The 23,190-nt window shown below is 36.0% G+C and overlaps 1 protein-coding gene across 19 annotated transcripts in view; it reads right to left on the bottom strand.

Annotated features, from left to right (window-relative positions):
* Positions 1 to 23,190, bottom strand: part of PSPC1 (paraspeckle component 1) — a 77,060-nt gene that overhangs the window by 39,110 nt on the left and 14,760 nt on the right. For 11 of the 19 annotated variants that reach the window (XR_006415867.1, XR_006415858.1, XR_006415859.1 and 8 more), the window contains exons 5-8: positions 22,618 to 22,702; positions 21,160 to 21,265; positions 4,174 to 4,231; positions 1,436 to 1,614 (exon numbers count right to left, since the gene is read on the bottom strand). Coding sequence is in view for 1 of the 19 variants with exons in the window: in XM_044441778.1 (XP_044297713.1) it covers positions 1,436 to 1,614; positions 4,174 to 4,231; positions 21,160 to 21,265; positions 22,618 to 22,702 (428 nt within the window). In the remaining 18 variants the exon portion in view is untranslated. The remainder of the gene's footprint in view (positions 1 to 1,435; positions 1,615 to 4,173; positions 4,232 to 21,159; positions 21,266 to 22,617; positions 22,703 to 23,190) is intronic. The other 8 variants (XR_006415869.1, XR_006415874.1, XR_006415868.1 and 5 more) reach the window with 2 other exon arrangements.

The raw sequence follows: 23,190 nt of genomic DNA, 5'->3' as shown, positions 1-23,190 counted from the left end.
AAGGAAAAATTCTGCTACGCTAGCAGAAGTCTACTTGCATGACATTGAGTATTGCCCATATTGTTAAGAGTTCTTCTCTAGCAGAGTCTTCTGTTCCTTATCATAAACAATTATTTGCATTTCAGTAAGCATGAGATAAACTGACTGCTTCTGTTAAGAAAAGAGGCTACCTGGATGACAGTGATATCAAAAACATTCCACCTACCTCATACTGGTCATAAAAGCTACAACTGAGCCATTTCTGGTACGGTAGAAGACATGAATGTTTTAGAAAGAAACTTGGCTCTTGTGAAAATAGGTACGAATCTAGCAATTTGTGAAATGCCCCCCTATTATGTTTGAAAATCTTCTACTTGACTGACACGTCTAAATCTTCTTACATATAAGATGTGGTCCTCCCTTCATTAGCTGCTAGCATAATACAGACAAATTTCTCTTTGATCTATTATGAAAAGACTTAGAAAGTCCCATTTAACTATTTTAGTATTCTGGCCAGTCTATGGTAAACTATCTCTTATATCAGATATCTTGAAAACTCTATTACCCCATAGATTACATGGGAAACTCAAGTGATTGTCGCGGTCTACAAAATGTATGAGGTAGCCTCCTGAGCAATGGGAATGCATATAGCAGAACAACAAATGAGTGTCTGTCTGTACATATTATTCCTCCCAGGGCACATTTTCTATGGAAGTCAATCCTGGGAAGGAATGCTGTTTGATATGGCCAAGAAATACAGGTTAGGGCACAAACTTGTGCAAGTATGGACAGAGAAAGGGCCTTCAACTTCCAGTCATAGGCCATTTTTCAGTCCAAACGTACACAGAACTCTGCCTTTAAATGCCTATTTTACATGTTCCATGTTTCAACTGGTAGTTATACCTTGTTTATGTCCTTAAAAACTGAATTAGATCTCACATTCATAAACAGCTGTCAAAAGGACTCAGTCACACAGGTGCTTACACTTATGACCACACCTGTATACTACTAAAATATCAATGAATTACATCTGTTTAAAATATTTATTCAAAGATATCTTCACACTATATGTCATGGTACTACATTACACAATCATATATGCACATTATCTAAGTTTACCTGCCCCAATACTGCAAAATAAATTTTAAAAATAGTTGTACAATTCTTTAATCATTAGTCATTTATGACTAATTTTTGTTTTACTTTTGAGAAGTAGTACCTTTGGTACATATAAATGCACTGTGCATTTGTGGCTACTCTAAATTCAAGAATTAAAAAAGAAATATGACTGAAAAGTTATTAATTCAGCAAAAGTATCAGTAAGCATAAAATTATTTCAGTTTCAAAAGGGTATTCATTCAAAGTCTTATAAATCACTTAGTGTGAAGTTATCTTTATAGCAAAGAGATGTGCCACAATAAAGCAGAGAAAAAAATTAAATGTTATGATACATTACCACAGCTCCATTATCTGGCATCATTGGGGTTCCAATGTTTGCAGCTCCTTCTGGCCCCAAGGAAGGACCAGGACCCATTGCAGGGCCAGGCATTGTTCCTCTGTTGTTCATATTCATACCCATCATTGGAGGTGGAGGAGGAGGACCTTGGTTTCCAGCAGGTGCTGGGCTAAAGGCATCTATGCAAAACAGTCTACACTTAGAGCTGTCCTAACTGAATTTTAAAGAATTAAAATGTACAATTAAAACTATACAGAACATCCATTATTTGAAACAAATTGCTTGTATTCTTTGAGACTGAACATTTACTTCCATTCTCTCACTGTAAGCAAACATTGTAAGCATTGTAAGTATAATCTCCTAAAAATTATACCTCAATTAAGTCAGCAATGCTCAGTTCTACTTCTTTTTCATAAAAAAATTACTATGGAACACTTGCATGCATATCTGCAGTAACTTTCAAGCTGGCCCCAATCCAAAAATCCCTGCTTCTGGCATTTGTGTGTCATGGAGCTTTTCATAACATCACTTTCCCCACTTGTATCACATTGCAAGTGGCCAGTTAAAATGTTTTGTATGTTCACTTGCAGTGAGGAATTAATAATTGGATACAGGGCATATTTCCAAGCAGAAGAGGCAGGAAAAGACCCACTGCAAGCATAAATTCATCTCTGGATTGATAGCTTAATTTGCCACATGAGATCCAATTTGTTATCCAACATTAGCATTTGAACAATACAAGCCACTTGGCTCTTAAAAGAGCAAAAACGTTTGGAACGGCTTACTAAATAAAACAGACTGATTTAAGAGTATTTCATTAAAAATATCACCTAAAATGCCCAGTTGGAAATAAACTGAAACATCCAGAGATACTTGTACACTGATTTGTAGTAGTAACTAGGTATATGAGGTATATCTGAACCATATTATTTCACAAATGCAGAAGCAAAGATGAGACTGCATGAAAAATATAATTAAAAACACACACATCTTAAACTATTGCAATGATCTGTAGGCTTTAATTTTAATTTTAAGAAAATTAAAGTACTTGCTCTTAGGGTGAAGCTAGACACAATGATAGTAACCATGTTTATTCAAACATTTGACCTAAAAACACTATAAAACAGGGGTATCTGGGTAGCTCAAGTTTTTACACCAAATGCAATATATATGTGAAGGGACCAGTATATTCTCCCTATGAATGGTCAATTTATGCATTTTTTGCAACAACCCAAGTACTAACCATGGTTTAACAGGACTATGTGCTCCTTCACCCACTATGCATAGTCTGGTGTTATGTTTTATCATTACTACAGATAAAATTTAATTTAAAATTTATACTTAAGCTTGTCCTCCAACAGATGCTTAGTGCTCTTGACCATGGTATTCCTTTTAAACTACAACACTGTTCAAAAGTAGTTTTCCAAAACTTTATACAAAACTGCTATGAAGTAGAACTAACCCACTGAAATGACTACCTTAGTTCTACTGATTCAGTGGGTCTACTATATAAATGCCTAAACTTGGATCCAATTTGTACAACTGGTAGATGATTACTTGATAAAAAAGCAAACAGCAACTGAATTCATTAATCAAAATGACAAAGGCCCTTTGATACAGAAGAGTATGAGTACTGGCCTGCCACTGAAGTCAGTAACAAGGGGACCCCTGTATATGCTCCTCACAGGAGGACATTTCACCATGTTGGGACTGGGAAGGAAAAAAACTCACACAGAATGGAATCTGAAACAAAGCCTCATTTTTAGATTGCAAAAGCCACAGCAGTCCGTACTGGAGGAAATGTTTGACAAGATAATCAGAACCCTGATTGTTTAGGTCTTTAAAACATCCAGAGAATGAGTGGTTTCAGTCTCTTATCTTTTAGCACAAGATGCCCATAACAACAACCAAGGCCATTTCAATCGTATATCTGGGCCTGAAACCAGAATGAAAATATCTTAATATTTTAAGATTAGCTTCATATTTGAATGATTGGAACTTTCTGGCTGTAACGAAGTAAATTGGACATACAAATACAGTCATCTGAGGGAGCATAATCTAAAGATGGGTTTATCCAGAATGGATGGAGTGCTGACAGGCAACCATATTTAAACTTTAAGGAAGGTTGGGAAAATCTAGATATGAGGCTCAGTTTTAATTGCTAAACCATGGTTAGCTATTGGGGATCTACTCATTTGCTTTTGCCCATAACTAATCACTCTTGTGGTTTTGAACACATAAGCCTAACTTTACATGGTACATATAATGTAAAAATGTCAAGCAAAGTCCAGTAAAAGTAGGCAGCTTTGAAAGACAGAAAACTGTCTGTTTAAAGAACTCAAAATGCTTAATACTATGCTTTCAATTATTTTATAAAATCAGGCCTCACATGCCAATAAATAGCAACTTATTCAAAAGCTTGCATCAATGAATTCCTATAATCTATTAACATAAAACACTCTCTTCTTAAAACAGATACAAGTTATATTTTGCTTTTCATCAGTAAAGTCTCAAAGGTATCATACACCTGAAGAATTCAAGCCTCACAGTCTCTAGTCATCATGTTCATGTATGTTTCCCAATTTGTAATTAAATTGAGAAAACATTTATTGATGAATATTTTCCAGATTAAGTCTTATTTCAAGAACACTTGTCAATGTATATGTAATATTCATGAGTAACACGTACAGTCTCAAAGAAGTTTTCAAAAACAAGACCCTTTTGCTTCAGATCCCTACCTCCCATGTTTAATGCTCCACGAGGACCCATATCACCCATTCTCATTTCCTGTTCTCTCTGAAAGTAAACATAATTTTCATCGTCAACCTATCACTTATCACTTTAACATTCCCATCTTATCCAGAAATTGCAAGAATTTGCCAGTCATGTAAAAAAAACTATCTTACTGACTTGCATAAAACAAAGATTTAAACTCTGCAAAAATAAAAAACTTTAAAATAATATTAAAGTGTGAATCTTAACACTTGGGCCCTGCTCAGAAATGCAGACTCCACAGAATTCTACCAGGTGAAAGAATGGGAGAAGTTCTCATGTCTGCATGTATTCTCACCTTCCGCAAGGTCAGAGGAGCAAGGGAGAAATACACGAGCTTTATAATCTTTCTTAATCTCACATCTGGCAGTATCTACATGGTTGAGAAATGTCTGAATATATCTTTTGAATTAGTCCACACATTTGACTGTAGCCTCTGTGTAATTATCTCACGCTTGTATACTCCTGACATCTTGTACACATGCACCCAGGGAATGTTCTTGCTTACTACATACACAGCATTACTTTGCAAAAGCTATTTTGTGAAGCAGAAGTACACATAACTACTATGACTAAATATGCAGCAATAATTTCTAACAATATATTTGATGGTTTTTTCAAATACTATGAAAAGTATTTGAAAATACTCTTCACTATTCTGGTTCTTCATAGAAGCAGGCCCAATCACAGAGGCCAAAGCCAACTATATGAACAAACCCTAGGAGAACATGGAAATATTTAGCACTGCTTACAGTGCTGTATATTATTATGCTACTAGACTTTAGTTACAGCACATAATATACAAAATGTGCAGTATTAGAAAATACTGTCTGATGCACTAAAATGTATAATGGAAGCACTTATTTGTGATGGTCTTAAAATCTGAGAACTCAGAATACAGATAATATAAAACCTATATTAATCTTAAAAAGTGCTTCCAGTTAGGAACAAAAAATTCCTAACTGCAAGCAAAACAGCAGATCTCTGCCACAGGGCAGGTGAGCAAATATTAATCTGTTAGGAGCCTGTGACAAATAAAATTTACCTCAGCCACTAAGAATCAGGCAAGAAAACAAGCAGTTTTGCAGGGTGAGCTTTAAATTATTTAATAGAATTGTAGATGATTTTCAATATAAAAGCCAAACCTTTTCCTTCCAGTTTTCAATAATTCACACATATATGTAGGAAGCAGGATACTTTTGACTTTGTAAAAACATCATTATTTACAAAAGTTGCCATATGGGCTTGGAAACATACTACCTTCCAACTGAGATCATTCACTGTGCAACTACACTGCATTATGCTACTAAGTAAAACACAACAGCTATTAAGTCATTATCACTCAGAATTTAAACATCATGATAATGGACAACCTGGAAAAATTTAGCAGTAAAAATTACACTACAGACTGAGAAAGTTATGGAATACATAAGATAACATATAAAATATTTCTTTGGAATCTGAAGGCTATGAAGGCAGTATATAAAATTTACCAAGAAAACCAAAACATTCTAGAAATCTGAATTATTTTAAGACAGAAAAGATGTATCCAACCACTGTAAGAGGGCATCCAAAAATATTAAAATTACTGTACAAAGGAAAAGTATGCAATAATCAAGTTAAACGTTTTAAAACAGCTTTTTAAAAAAATACTGTAATAGCTTTCACACACCTGCAAAACACAGGATTTAATGGAAATTTCAAAGAGTGGTAATGTGACCTATCATAATGTTACAACTCAACATTTACTGCATACAATCGTAAGAGTAGGATTAGGCAACTATCAGTGGTAACTGAGGTAAGCTATTTAAATTATATTTTAAATAGCAGCATAGGCCCTTGTTCCAGGTACAATAGATTTCTTAAGCATATCAAGAAAATGAAGCTATCGTTATTTATAGAAGAATCAAGAGTCCTATTTGGTATTAATGAACTTCATTTATGACAAGTAATATTAACACAAATTGAATGTGATTTGTACCCTACCAATAAAATGGCACTCAAGGCAATTTAAATACTATTGAATGAGCAAAATTAGTACAGATTAACAAAAGCAGGCATTCACAAGTAGACATAAACATTTGCTGTGCCGTCAAATATGCCAGTACTTGAATTCATTATGTTCCAAGTCAGTTTCATTCCTGATGAATATGGATATTTCTAATGTTGAAGTAAACAACATGATATAGATAAGGTACTATAGTGCCTGCTGCTTCCACAGACCATTATGGCTAAATGAGATTACAAGAGAAATGTGGGTTGACAGATAAGACATGCAAAATTATTTAAGGAGTTGCCAGAAAAAGTGCTTTTTGAGGTGGGAGACAGTTTAAATCTTTCTCAATAGCAAATACAGGGAAACTTTTATTAGAATAACAATACAGCATGTCCTTTTTAGTGTGGTTAAACAAAATGTCACCTAGGAATCTCTAGGAGGTTAAAATTGTTAACATCACCCTCCAACTCTCTAAGTCTTTTGATTTTCATCAACCATGCATCATTTTAAGGAAAATGAAAACTACACTGACAACAAGTCACCAAATCCAGTTTTTCTGTGGCCCCAAGTCCAGCCCACAGGGGTTCCCCAGAGAGCTATGCTACCTTCACCTTCCCCTGCAACCACAGCAGCTGGTTTCCTGCCTTACAGATTTTTAGTTTTAAATGAATTTCATAAGGCTTAGTTATTGGCACTAAGAACTTAAAGCTACAATGGTGTGGAGCTTTCTGTATTTTGCCCCACACACCACTGGAATAATGCCCAAGAGCTTCTTCTAAAGTATATGCAGCCCTTGGGATGAAATCAGTTCCCCACACCAGTGCACACAATATGGAAAGCATTCCTAACACTATCCTGCTAGACCACAACTGTAAAACATTTCCTGTCCATTTCTTTTCCCAAGTCAGATAAGTATAATAGGAATGTAACATTTATATATTAGAACCACCTCTAGACCTTCAGAACCACCATACTAAACTCAAACACAGACAATGAAACATATTTAATGTCAGATCCTAATGAGGAGAAACATATTTAAGAACACTGAACACTGAAAAAGAAAAGAACACTGACTGACATGCTACTGGGGCTAAGAGCTCTGAATCACTAGTAAGGATTGGGAAAAAACACTTCTTCCAAAATATAAATTCTGCCTGTTGCTATTAAGTCATGGGAAGACTCCCCACATATGCCATTATGCTGTTTTGTCTGCCACATCCAGGAATGTACAAGTCACCTGAAAAACAATTTGTTGCTAAGACAGAATAACTGGCTAAATAATTTATACAAAGTAACATTGCTTTTGCTCAGCACTAAAAAAAGCTGAACAGAGCATGCTTTTACTGGCATACAGCAGGCACCTACCATGATTAGCTCACAAGAAAATTACATTTCTTATCACCAAGGTCTGGATAATTCTTACATTGTTGAGGGAGCACTAACAAATTTTGTCCCCCCTGCTATTTAACATCTACATGAAACCGCTGGAAGAGGTCATCAGAAGGTTTGGGCTGCAGACTCATCAGTACACTGATGACACCCAGCTCTACATCTCATTTACATCTAATCCAGGTGAGGCAGTGGCTGTCCTGAACCAGTGCCTGGCTGAGGTAATGGGCTGGATGAGGGCCAATAAAGTGAAACTCAATCCAGATAAGCTGGAGCTCCTTTTAGTAGGTGGTTCAGGTTTTCAGGTAAGTGATTTTGGCCCTGTCCTGGATGGGGTTGCACTCCCTCTAAAGGACAGGGTCCACAGCTTGGGAGTGCTCCTCAACCTGGAGCTCTCCCTGGAGATCCAGGTGGTGGTGGCAGCGGCAAGGAGTGCTTTCCTTCAGCTTTGGCTGATCCATCAGCTGCATCCTTACCTGGACGAGCACTGCCTAGCAATGGTGACACACTCTCTAATAACTTCCCAGTTGGATTACTGTAACACACTCTACATGGGGCTGCCCTTAAAGATGTTCCAGATACTTCAATTGGTTCAGAACAGAGCCACCAGAATGCTGTCAGGGGCCGGTCACTATTCTCATATAACACAGGTCCTTTATCAGCTTCACTGGCTTCCAATTGGAGCCTGGACTCAATTTAAGGTGCTGGTATTGACCTATAAAGCCCTAAACAGCTTGGGTCCAGGAAACCTAAAGGAATGTCTTCTTCCCTACATGCCCACCCGCCCCTTAAGACCTGCAGCAGAGGCCCTGCTCCGGGAATCCTCCTTGAAGGAGGTTAGGAGAGAACATACTCAGAGTGGGGCCTTCTCTGTGATGGCGCCCCGGCTATGGAATGAGTTTCCCAGAGAGGTCCACCTGGCACCAACATTATATGCTTTTCGGTGCCAGGTCAAGACCTTTTTATCCTTCCGTATTTTTAATGTTTAATTTTAACTATGTTTTTATGCTCAGTTCATGGATTATTTGTATTACTTGGGTATATATGTATTTATTAGATTTGAACTGTAAGCCATCCAGAGACCCACTGGGTATTGGACAGGGGGAAAAATACCATAAATAAATAAATGATATCTAAGTATCCTACCAGAGACAACAGTACAGAAAAACAGTTCCATTTTGTACGCCAAAATTAATGTGAACCAGTCACTTGCACTATTCTGATTTAAATTTTGAACTAAAGTATCAGAATTAGAAGCAGACAGCATGTGATACTTATTCACATGTGACTAAAGGACCCAGCAATTAGGAGCAAAAGAAGAGGGTGTTGGTGGGGAGAATGGAGTGAACTAACTTCATCAGTAAGTCAAATCCTACTTACCTGTCCATTAAATCTATATTTATACTTTTTAATGAACAGTCAAATTATCCTCTCAAATATATTTGTTTAAAGTTCAGATGAAGCGTCTTAACTCAAAATAGGAAGGGAAAAAATTCTCCAAATAGCTTGCACAACAGTTAAGTTGTGATGGTCCAGGAACAAGATGAGAACTAGACAGGAAAAGCAATGTATAAAGGAAAAATATTATAGTGGAACATAAAAGAAAATGAACACTATAGAAAGGAACACTATGGCAGGATCCTCATGAATGGATCAAATGATAAAAGGAAGTAAATATTCCAAGATTTGCTTTCCAAATAATATGTGATAAATCTTTAAAGTATCTACCACTTGCTTTTCAAGATGAAAAATTATCAGCTCAACAAAACACATGTAACAATCAATGAAATCCAGTTTATTAGTGGACCTTCATTTATTTACAATGAATGCCGGATTGTTATTTTCATTACCAATGCAATGAAGTTATTAGTACATGGTAACAATGCAAAAGAATAACAGATTGGATAGAACAAAGGGGCCTGCTCCCCTCTTGGAGGGCAAAGCCCAGTTTTAAGAATCTATGAAAGCTCCCTGACCTAGAGGTTCCCTTCTCAACCAATACAACATTAAAATAAAGCAGCTAACCCCCTCCCCAGAAGCCATTCAACATTATATTCTAAATGCTCCATCATCTAAGGTAAAGTGCTTGGCAACGGTTAATATGATGAAGTGGGACTTGGGAGATCCAGGTTCTGGTTGTCTATCAGCCATGAAAATCACTGAGGAAATTTGGGCCAGACACAGACTGAGCCTACCTCACAGGGTTGATGTGAGGATGAAATGGAAAGGCACAGAACAGAGCCTTGGGTTCCTTGTGAGGGGAAAATGTGGAGTATAAATGTAATACTGTCATCCTCATTACTTTTCTCCAAAAACCCAAAAGAAAATGGGTTGAACAGGCTTTCCAAGGAACTAAGTTTCAAAGTCTGGGTATCATGACTGATACGGCCTTTTCAGCCACTAATCATAATTCATATGGTGGCAAGTCATGGAAAAGGGTCTTGCTGAAAGTTTTCAAAGCAAGCTGGACTGTGCAATACCCAGTGACTTATTAAGCATCTTGGATACAAGCAATTTAGGGTTTTAGTCAGTGATAACTATAGCCAATGCTTTTACTGAGGGCTTGAAAGACGTCCAATAACCAATACATACTGAAAAACTATTCACTCAAATAACAGTAACCCACCAACAATCTGGAAACAGCTCCTTGCAAGACCTGCTCCTTTCTGAACACTTCAAAAGACAGAGCACATTGCATCAAAAATGAAATGGGATTAAAGGATGTGTGACAGTGTTTGTATCTACTTTCTCTGGGAAAGGTTAACTAATATACTAGCCAAAGCACACCAAAGGCATTCAAACCTACACTAACCACCAAATTATTAAGGAGCAAACAAACACTATTTTTCTCTCTGAGTTTTCATGAGAACTCAAGTTTCTGATTTTTTATTTCATTGCTTTCATTCTATTGTTACTTTTTAATGTTAACCTTTTTAAATTTATTGTGAGACTGTTTTAATCTATGCTGTTATCCACATGGATAACTACAGCTGGGGCCAAATGTCTTAATTAAATAATAATAAAAGACCTAAAAGGAGCTCAGGCTTATGCAAAAAAGATAATTAGACAACTCTGAAATTTCCTTCAACTTTAAACACATGCCTAAATCACCTCTATTTTGTGACCCAGAACATGAAGTTGGTCCAAAGTCCTATTTCAAGCTAAACAAGTAAAAATTAGCCATTATTACCAAAAATGCAGATATCATATGGAATCATGCAATGAAAGCAAGAATTACATTCACCTATAAACAGCATGCCAACTTCCAGCCTAATCCTAAAATATTTGCACTGAATAAAACTGTAGCATATACATATTCAGCTTTTCAAACAACTAAATACTTACATTCTTAAGTCATCCTTACACCAGCCTTATAAAACAGACCAGTATTACTCTCATGATGTAGATGAATCACTAAAAAAAATGCTTAAAGTACCAAATGAGGTGAAATTTGATTGGGACTCTCCAGATCATATTCCATTAGCTACGACACAATACCAGCTCTCATGCTCTCAAATCAACCATCCACTGAGTTTTTCTTGCAAATTATAAGAGATTTATTACTAACTGTGCTTGTACTTATTCCCTAGAAAGTTTCATTTGCTTCCATGAAACATGGGTCTTGAAACACGAAATTGTTCAAACGAAATTCTCACTGTACAGATAAAAAAGATCAAAGTTGTTTTGTGGTGATTTCACATAAAAATGAATGCAAAAATCCAGCCTGCAATAGTTGATGATTAATCTATGTTTCTGTGTTGTCTTCACATGCAACAATCTTTATAATAAATGATATCCAAACTGTCAATAAAAAGGCACACACAGTAAGTTATGCTACATAGGTTTGTGGCATATATCTCTACAAAGCCACACCTACAAGCAGTATGAATCTCTTCAAAGTTATAACTGCAAATGAAATACTGTATTATCTAAGTCATGTTTTAATACATGTTTATAACTTGCATGAATGCTCAGCTGAAACATTTAAATTCCTTCCAATTATTTCTAAAATTTCAATTAAAATAAAAACATTACCTCAAATATGCATGTGAATATGGCTGTTTTCCTTATTAATTCATCCATTGTTTTATTCTTTAAAACATTTGATAATTAAAACTGATCCCCATCAATAGACTTCTTGTTAAAGAAATAATTACATGCAAGTATCTTAATCATTTAATAGTAAGCATAAAACATTTTTGCACACACTGAATTCTGAGTACGGTGAAGTACATTTAAGCCAATCACTTATCTAATTTTTAAAATATGTTTTCACCTCAACTTCCAAAGAAAGCTTGCACAGAAATCTGGAATAACAATTTTGCTGGTCATTCTTCAAAAGATGAGCCCTACTTCACTCACCTTTGAAAATTAAAATTGTAGAAATGAAACATGGGATTACAAGTAAATCAGATATAGATATATCTAAACGGTTTAATATTTATAAAGTACAAATGGCTAAATGGGAGACAGCATTACTACATTTCTATACTGTCCCACTGCCAAAGCTCTCTGGGCAGCTTGCACATAAGAACATGTTTTTGTCTCAGTTCATAATATACCTTCCTTTCCTTAGAACAGGCTTTATGTGTTTTATATAGCTTAAGCGTATTTCTATTTTTATCTTCTGTGAAAACATGACCAGGCTTTCACCAAGCATCTAGATTCCTTTGAGCTTGATATCACCAAAGGCCCCTGCCCACTTTCCTGAATGTGTCACTTGTCCCCTGCTGCTGCTGCTCACTGCCTTCCCCTTCCTGTTGTGACCTCCTGCCACTGTTTACCTCCTGCCTTCCACACTCTCAGTTCATCTCTCTGTTGTACAGCTCAATGCCTCCCTTCCTGCCTCATTTGTGTCACCAACCTTTTCCATTCATTCACTGACATCTATTACTGATTTTGAGGAGGTCCTTTCTCAAATCCATGCACTGCAGAAACTGGAGAAGTGTCCCAGGAAAATGCTTGTGTCATCCTCTGGAGAGCTAGCTGACCTCTAAAACTTTATCCTCTTTTGCTAGAGCTAACAGAGGATGGGCAGGTGCTCCAGAATAGACCAGCCTCAGAAGTACTCTCATAGCACAGATGATCTTCAAGGACACTTCTCCAGTCTCTATAGTGTCTGGATTTGATGAAAGACCCAATCAAACCTACTCATTTTGATTTGGTTGGATGGCAGCAAGTGGAGGGGCGAAAGGAATAGACCTTTCTGAATTTGTAGACCTTTGGTTGCTCCCTAGTCTTCCTAATCCTTGGCACCAGCCACAAACATATGTTCAATACTAACATGAAGGCCATATATAACACTATCCATGTTCCTCTTCCTTCCTACCCATCTCCCCAGCTGGGCATGAGAATGTGTGTCTTTTCCATCTGTGACCTGTCTGGAAAAGGTCAATTGACAAACCTCTATAAATATATGTGTCATGGGTAGAGTATGTCTTACTACTACTAATCCTGTGTTACTGTCACGTCAAACTCCAATGAAGCATTTTTTTTGATTTAACACAGGGTTAATGTGTTTGTGTTTTCATTCCACAAACACCGAAGGGAATCTTGAAGGGAATCTCCAGGTGCAACTCTCTAACATTTAAACACTGAATTTCAGAATTTCCCTCCTTTGTGAATTCTAGAAACAAGTGCAACTAGTGGCATTTACTAAAAGGATTTAAACAAGGGTTGGATGCAAGTGGCTAGAAATGGAGTAGAGAAATTTTTCACATACTCTGCATTGGAAAAAAAAAACTTTTACTGAGAATTAAACACATCAAGACACAAGAAAACTCAAGTAGAAGTAGACAATGATCATCATATGCATATGGAACAGATAAGCATATAATTACTGTTTTCACCTATTCCAATACATATTAAGCTTAACTCAAGCACTAACAGATCATGAGATAACCAGTGTGGTGTGATGGATTGAATGTTGGACTCCGGACCTGAGAAATCCAGGCTCTAATCCCCATTTGGCCATGAAGTTCAGTCTCATTCTAACCTACCTCACAGGCTTCTTTGCTCTGAGGATAAATGGCCCTATAGAAGCCACCTGGGTGAGGTGAGGTGGGATATCAATGCAGTGAGGTGGCGATGATGAAAGCCTCGCAGTACACATAGTCTATTGAATAATTTAGCACTTCCACAATAGCATAATAAACTTGATAACTTAACTTTCAAAGCACTTCAGTTCAAAGCTTCACTAAGCTGAGCTGTATAAAAAAAATAAAATTCAACATACTAATTTTAGAGAACCCCCATTTTAGAGAACCCCTTAATATTGATGTTAAAATCACAAAAACATTGTGATCAATGTCTAATAATTAAGCCCTTGATGCTGGCATGGGATGCTATATAGATGAAACCATTGATCGTAGGATCTAGAACAGGGGTCTTCCACCTTTTTAACCAGGAGCCAACTGAAAAGTGCCAGTGCTGGACGTGGGCCAGAAAGGTGGTGTGTGTGGGCCGGCGCAGGCAGTGAGGGGAGGTGGGGGGGGGGCAGGCACACGCCACGAGGCGGGCACAGGAGGCAGCAGCTTGCTTGTGTGGAGATCGTTTTCTCCAAGTGAGCAAACCACTGCCTCCCTGCACGCAGGGCAAGGTGGGCAGTGGTGGGCGCATGCGTGGTGGGTCCAAATGGGCATGGCGGGCCGGATCTGGTCCCCGGGCCATAGTGTGAGGACCCATGATCTACAAGAAAAATGCAAAATTAGGGACTCCAAAACTCAGCATCAAAAACACACTAGTTTTCAAATCCCAAACCTCAGGGAATCATCTATTTATTTAACCAAGGTCTTTCTAATCAGACCACCAGCAACTATCCAGGAAAGTGCCTATCTTGCTAATCATCTATTTACTTAAATGCTAATGTTTGAAAGATTATTCTGGTATTTATTTGGGGTGCATTGGTATGTTTAAATACAGCTAAGAAAAAATAGTGATCAAATGTAGACAAATTAAAGTTATCAGTTTATAATAACTAAAAAAAGAGATGTGGCTTCTCCTGTCTCTGTTCCAATTAAGATTCTGTAGTCTTAAATTATTTATATGAATATTATGAATGGATGGATGGTCGTCTTGAAGCTACTTTCAGTTCCACTATGCAGAAAGCATAGCAGTAGTAATAAATGGATAAGGCAGCTGGACCACATCCATTTTACAATTAGGTGGAGAAGTTGTTTTGTAAACCACTATTCTGTGCTTTCCCTCATTCCAAGAATTTACTGTAGAGCAGCATATAATAATGGAAGAGTTACCACCTTTTCAAAAGTATTGTGAAAGCAAGCTACATGACAGTTAAACTTTCCACAACTTAAGGCTGCAGTCTTATACATACTTACCTGGGAGCAAACCCTATTGAATCTTCTTCTGAATAGCCATACACAGGATTACACCGTTATTAGATTCTACTGGGAAAAAAGGCAATGCAACTGATAACATTGCCTTAAAAGGGGAAATGCTAGAATAACCAGATAACATAGTGTAACAAAAGGGATAATAATGCTATTCATTTTTGTCAAGCATGCACGATCAGCATCCATTCCCTTCAACTATCAAAAGGATTTTTCTCTACTTTCCTATCTGGACATTAAAAGGTAGGCTGCTCATGCCAAAAGCTCAACTTTTTTTGTAACACATTCTTCAAAACTGTATTGGAGAGCTTGGGGTGCAAATAAATTTGGAAAGTGGCAGTCATATTACATGGTTTACACAGTCAGAATTGATTATCAAGTACAATTAAGGCTTATTCCCTGATGTATATAGAATATAGCCTTAAAGAGAACATTTACTAAACTGATAAATTTTGGGAGCATTGTTCCAAACTTCATTAACTGCTACATTACAAACCTGTTCAAAGAAAACAAAGAATAAACACATTTTCTTTTTTTTTACCTGATTTGATAAGATGAGAAGGTACCTTTGTTTTTAACAAGAGAGAATGCAAAGACATAAAAATTATCCCTCAGTCTGCCACCAAGTAGGGCTTTTCTTCCACCTTTCAAATACACAGAAGAAATACTACTTCCTAAAATAGTAGCTGTTTTAAATTATTACAGTTACTCTTCTTCAAGAGTCTATTTTGGTGCAATAATATGACTGTAAGAATGAGCACCCTGAAGATAGCTGACCAGCCAGTATGATGTGGTGGTTATAGTGTTGGACTGGGGACCTGGGTGATACAGGTTCTAGTTCCCACTTGGCTGACTCTCACCCCAACCTATCTCAAAGGTTTGTTGTTATGGGAAAATCAAGATAACCAGGCTATCCAAGTCACCTTGGATTCCTGAAAGAAGGAAAAGGCAGGATATAAATGCAATGTAATAAATTAATAAATATTAAGCTTGTGGGATGGATGCAGCAGGTAGGCAAAGATTGTTTCCACACTCCTCCTGCCCTGCATAAGGTAGCCATAATCCAGCAATGAAAAGGTTTCTGAACATCTCATCTCCATTGGATTATCTCCTAAATTAATAAGAAATGTTTTCTGATCTCTGCAGAAACTTGGTCTGGTGTATCACTTGATGACTGGTGTAAGATTTTTATTAGCTGAGAGTTAAATCTGAGTAATCCATTGACATGAATAGAAAATTATTGACATGTTTCTTCTAGAATTTCAAATTGTTCATGATACTTCCAAACATATATTAAACACTGTAAAGATGACATAGTCATTTTAAAGACAGGATTTACTTTTAAGTATTAATTTGTATGGCTAGAAAATACCAGACATTTAATATTGCAATTTGCATATTTCATTTTCACTAGCTTTGCCTAAGACAATTTTTTAAAACTATTCAATTACAAATAGATTTAAAAAGAAACAACTCCAAAGTACATAAAACTAAGTCCTGTTTTACATCTTATGTATCAAGAAGTAACTTTTACTGTGGAATTATTATTAAAGTTAAAGGTGCTATCATGGAAATTCTTACAGCTAATTATAAAAACATAGATAACTGTCAGAGTCACATGTGTGCAGCACATTTGGTACCAGTGACTCAATATAAATGTTCCTTGAACTAAAGAATTGATTAAAATAGTTTGGAACAAAAACTGCCAATAAATCATCTGGAGCGGTGTAGAGGGGGGACACACATTCAAAATGTCCCATTAAAGCACAATTATTCAACACCACAACAATTTTTAAACTTGCTAACAGCTAACTGCTTAATATAGTTTCAGAGTATATCTCTGTTCTGCACCCTAAGTCACTGGGGTTACAATCTTCAAACCAATTAAAAAAGGAATTTTTCTATCAGTCAAGAGCACCACCTTAGAATATGACCTTGTTCACATGTCATGCTGTAATTCCTGAGTTAACCCAGGAATTGTCAAGGATCACCAAGTCGTATGTGCACTGCTTCCTGCAAGCTCATCATTTACACTTTCAGTTAACATCCCAAGGTTATTTCATGATATACAAACCTGAAACTCTGGGTTATTCCTGGGTTGGAATAACCAGAGATAACTCAAAAATTGCCCTGTTTTTGCTGTTGGATTAACGGAGTTGCTTAACCCAGGAACTATAGTCTGACAAGCAAACTATGTACATGTGAATAGCATCCAAGTATTACTGGGGTTCAATAACATGTTTTGACTTTGCTTTGTTTGCTTTTCAGGAATTATTGAAGTCAAGAGTCTCAGTTCTAACCTACAGATTTTCCTCCTCCTACTTCAACTGGTAACTTGGAAAATGAAATTCATACATTTTTATTATTTGTACATTCCACACATTTCCAAAGTCACTACAAGCCCAAAACATGGATTCTTATGGAGGTTCTAAATGATGCAATGAACTTACCATTTATGTCTCCCTTTAAAGCCAAATAGTGAAAGGTGACATTTTAGCTGGACTAATTTTCAATAATTAAAGAATAAGAAACATGTTAAAAAGTTCTTTGAAACATATAAAACAAATTTAATTAATTTGTTAATAGATTATTAAATTTAATTTTGCAGTAAAACTAGATACTACACGTGAGAGTTGAAAAGGAAATGTTAAGACTAGCACTCCACAGCCCTTAAAAACTTAATGCAATAATGTGTCAAACATGTTTTAGCCTAGTTAACTGAAGCTAAAGGGTTAAGACAGAATACTTATTTGTCCCTTTTTATATTGTAGTATAAACTGATAGATGAAACATGCTTACCAGAAGTCAAACTCAAAATCCACAAACCGAAACATTTTTAGAGCAAAAGCTATAACAATATTCCAAGTAATTCTGGACAGGATTATTATCTCCCCTTCCTCATTCACCCAATCATACATTCACTCACTCTGTCCCAGTTTCTCCACCCTTTCCCTCAGCTGTTCATTTTCTTGCAGCTTCATAAGAGTTCCCTAGCTCCATGGGAAATTAATCTATGCTGACTCACAGCAGGATCTGAGGACAGAAGGGAAAAAACAATATAGTGATATGCTAGGCAGCAGTCATATGGTACAGCCATGGTACAACTAGGGGCGTATTACTGAGGCTGCTTGCTAGGTGGTCTCCCTTCTGATTTCAGTGATGAAAATAATAGGTATTTAGGAAGTCACTTGGAAGCTGTTTAAATATTCAACCAAATAAGGTATAACTATTACAGTACAAATATTACATTAAGAAAGACATTAAGATAAACTCCTGCAATTGAGATTTGATTGATCTAGATCCCCCCCCCCGGGGGCACAGTTTTATTTATCAAATTTATATCCTGCCTTTTCACTAAAATTAATGCTAAGGGCAGTTTTGCCCATATTTATGGAATAATATGGACATTTTATAGATTAAAATATGGACTCTTCAAGGCAACAAAACAAATTAAACGTTTTGACTCTGCAAGTATGCAAGTAGTGCTTCAGAACTCCTTCAATTCAATAAAAAGCTATTTTTTCAATGTAAATATAGAAAATCAAGTCCCTTCATAAACAGAGCTCTGTATAAAAATAGGGCGAGTGAACCAAGTGCTACAGCTATAAGAAACATAAGATGTTGTGTGATACTTTAACAGGATGCAAACAAATGTCAGCTGAATAATTCCACACTGTTGATCAGAAAACTGTAAAATCAAATAATTAGAAACTCAGGAATAAAAATAACGACTTTGAGCACAGCAACTCCACATTCCCACAAAAATTTATTATACAACATGAATTTCATATCAAATTTATATAAAGTGGCTAAAACTATTGTTCCTGTTATTAGCCCAAAAGAATTTCAATTGCTGCTACAAGAACAATTCAATTACACAAATCTACCATCTTCCAACAGCTTTAAGAAGATGAAAATTTTGAAGTAAGATGACAAACTGAATTATTTTTTTCCTGATCATGCAGCTATATGCTCCATTATTCTCATCAGTTAAATAGTGTATTTTCTATACCATCCAGAACACAGTTTTCAAGTAATTACATTTCTTACCTTAGATAAGTTAAGATCATATAGTATGAACCAGTAAGTAGTTTCCTTTTGCATACTGCAAATGTATGTAAGAATGGAATTATAAATTAATATACCTAGATTTCTAAATAGTTCCTGGGTTTCAAAAACACCCTAACCATGAAGATCTGGGTGGGTAAAATTAAAAAATGATTTAAGTACACCATACCTCATCACCCCTCTTTAGCATAATCTCATTATGCTAAATAAAATGCAAAAATAATATGTGCCATTTCATACTTCTTAGTGACTAAACCTTTCCTTTATGAGGAGTTCAAACATAGCTGTTGAAGACTTGCATGTGTGAGCACAGCTCAACACAAAACAGCATTTTCATGCCACTTCACATTTTTCATCAGAAGCAGTCACACATATTTTGCTGCAGGCATCAAACACTGAACAGCATGCACGAACCAGACCTAGATTAGGTCACTAACTTGTCAACCTTCCTCAACCATAACTAAAACAAAATAAAACATAAAAACATAATGAAAAACAATTTCCAAGAGGTGATATGAAGATTTTTCATAGATCTTAGCAACTCCTGGGTGAACAGCAAGAGCACAATTCTACCTTTTACAAATCTTGCCACAATTATTAACCACCTTGAGAAGATGAAGGAATAAAGGTTCAATATTACTGTAACTGGACAATCACAGGAACAAGCTTTAGAACAGCACAAATACAGTGGGTAATAAAACAGCTACAACACCTCTTAAGAGAATGGACAGAAAAAAAAATCCTATGATTGAACTGTGTGAACATTGCAAAAACTGGCTGTTTTATTATTTTTAACCCAATCTACCTAAAGAGTACATCCAACTCCATATAAACCTAAGAAGGAGATGTTAGTTTGAAAAATACTGTACAGGACCCTCCTAGCTATCCACAGAGATGAAATTCTAGTAAAAGGGAAGTGATCTGTGAAAATGATAGAAAATGAGGGGCATTCTTTATTCTTTAAAAGCTTTTAAACAATTCTACTGGAAATCTGAGAGGTAGTTAAAAGCTTATGAATTATTTTCTCCTTTAAAATTATGGAAGACTTTATATATGCTGCTTCCTGTTTTAGCTGTCCTGTATTCCCTCAAAAAGTGTTAGACATTTATAATTCTTTAAATATGGTAGAGATGGCCCAAACAAATGAGGCACGGCAGGTAACATTGCCTGAAGAAAATGTTTTCTTTTCATGGCACCAAATAGCTCTACTCAAAGGTAAAATGCATATGATTACAGCATTTATCTCCTAAAATGAATTACAGTTCTGAAACACAAGAGGGAGCTCATTTATCTTCCTACAGTCAAATAAATTCTGTAGCAATAAACAGCTCCTTTCACAGATGAAGCTGAAGGATGAATTCAACTGGATCCAAATGGCACTCCTGTGAAGTTTTTTTTTTCCTTTTTGTACCTCCAATCCCTTTCATTCTTGCACATTTAATTTTTGCCTCAGGTGCTATTGTTAAGTTAGCTTATTTATGAAATTATGTCCTAATATTATTTTGTAAAACACACAGGAAAGCTTACGCTTTCAGCTATTTCAGAGATGTGGTATTAGCATAACTGCTAGTATTTGGCAATTCTTCATAGAAAGATTTACTTACAGGGCCTTACACTTAATTATTTCTCTACTTCTCCTGGTGTTCACACAGGTGACAAAAAGAATGGTAGAAAGTATCCTATATTCAAGCTTTCATGTGTTAACTTATGTATTGCAAAGCCTCTCAAGGCAGGAAAATAAGATTAAACAAATGCAACTCTGCAATTCTGACCAAAGAAATTACAGGTGAAAAAATGTTCATGTCCCAGGAGAGCTGGGCATGTGTTTTTTCTGAACATATTTCTCAATTCTAATGGTTTTCTAGGCACCTCTACTGTCTTCCTCCTATTAAGTGTATTACTTAGAACCCAAGTCTTATATAGTAAATGATACAAAAAAGAAAAGATTTGCATTTGCATTACCTTAAAAATGTAGTCACTATATTATGGAAATTTATGAGATTTTTCCATTGATTCCAGAAGCAACTTTTAAAGACGTAAAGTTATAATAGAGAAAAAAGTATATGAAGAAAGGAAAATGATTACTTCTGCTTTGTTAGACACTACAAAAATCTCAAGTGTTCATTTTAGTCAGTAAAAGTTTTACTTACATTATCCATGAAATTTGGCTTAAATCCTTCCTGTTGTCTCCTCAATTCATCCTGTTCTCTCTGGCGCAGCATCTCTTCTTCACGACGCCTATGTTCTTCTTCATGTCTAAATATTATACACAGAATACATCTTTCTAAGATGCTTATTATATAGTTTCATGCAAAAACCCCTCTCCCCTCCAAATTCACATATGCATCCAAAACTCTTCTACAATTAAAGAACTGCATCCTTCTACTATTTTTACTTCCTTTGCATTTTTGTGTCAGTGTAATATGGCTGATACATGCTACTTAATTCAACTAAGAACCTATTAACAGTCAGTTTCCTTTGTACTCATTGGAACTCAATGGAATAAGATATGCAATGATCTTGTAAACATTTTTAAAGTTCATAAATTACTATGATTGGCAGTTCCTTCTACTCAATTACTACACCAGCTACAGCCATTCCAAGATAGGGATGATCTGGCCACAGTGATTCATGCACCAGTTACCTCAAGAATGGGTTACTGCCATGCATTCTATGTAAGGGTTTCCTCTTAGACTGTTGCAGAAACTGCAGAAGCGAAGAATTTGGTAGTCATGTTTGACAAATGGGCAGCCTATTGCAAAGATATTGCACATTTACTCAGAACTGTGCTGGCTACCAATATTCATTTATTTATTTAAAATATTTTGCCCCCGTCCTACACGGAAATCATCCCAGGATGGCTTACAATAACATATATTAATAATATTAATAAAAGATATTAATATATTAACAGATCAGATTTGATATTATCTTGTTGACATACAAAGCCCCAAACAGGCTACTCTGTGAATACCTTCTCCCATTTTAAACTGCCTATTCACTGACATCTATAAACAATGGCCTATTTAGTGTCCTGGCACCTGCTCTGGTACATCCGACAGCCTCACCCAGAGGGAGGGGATTTTCTGCCTTTGAAATGCTTTTCTCACAACAGTGCAACCAGTACCAACCTAGATAGTGTTTTGGCACATCTGACACATCTGGTTAACTGATCAGTGGGTGATTTTAATTCCTAGCTTAGTAGATGTTTTGTTATTAACATTTTTATTTTGATTGTTATTCTAATAAATTTTGTACACAATCCTGTTATTTATTAATTAAAAGTGTTGTGTAAATATTATAACACAAAAACTAACTATGCCCTATAGTTATATACTTATTAGAACTAAAGCAAGTAAAGAAAACAAGTAAAGAACAGACATTATTAAAGATGAACTATGCAAACAAAAATGCAGCAACTTGGCAAGTATGGCTACAAATACCTTTACTTCTGGGATTGTCAAGGACTTATCACATTAAAAACAGAAAGTAACAACCTTATTTTGTGCATTTTTGTTGCATCACTTGTTCTGCAGGTGTTTCAAAACCATGACTTTTGAGTTGCTAAATCTAAGAATTACTATTCTTCTGGCATTAGAGAAGTATACCTCAATTGTATTTGCTTTCTTTTCTGTAGCTCCTGATTTCTTAGCTCTTCCAAACGTCTCAGTTCTTCTTGACGTCTCATAAGATCTGTGAAAAGCAAAGCAGAAGCAGGCAGATCACTGTAACAAAATGTTTACATGTATTCTGTGATCACCATAGCCATAAACACCAGAAATTACACACTAGTAAGGTACAATCCAGTGAGGATGCCCATAAGACCCCTGGACCAAAAGACCATTCTGCCCATTTTATTGCTTATACATTTTATCTCTGTTAATACTATGACTGGAACATTATATTAGCAACATATATGCCACCAGAACTCTTTAGGCAAAGTACATATGCTATATGTATGAATCATCATCCAACAGATTTCTAACCCTAATATATTTATTAACGTAATGCTTAAACTTTCAACAATGTGAACCTGCCACTTGTTTATGAGACAAACTGCTTTCTCAGTGAAAGTTAGCTAAAGTATCAGAGTATATACAGCCAACTAGTGTTATCAATACTGTAACTCATATAAGCCAAATAGACATGAAAGAATTCTCCCATCCCAGTAATAAGCCATG

Source organism: Varanus komodoensis, unplaced genomic scaffold (assembly GCF_004798865.1).
Source record: "Varanus komodoensis strain SLA01 unplaced genomic scaffold, ASM479886v1 scaffold4, whole genome shotgun sequence".
Lineage (NCBI taxonomy): Eukaryota > Metazoa > Chordata > Lepidosauria > Squamata > Varanidae > Varanus > Varanus komodoensis.
Note: the sequence above shows the minus strand (reverse complement) of the source record. Positions and strands in the feature narration are given on the sequence as shown.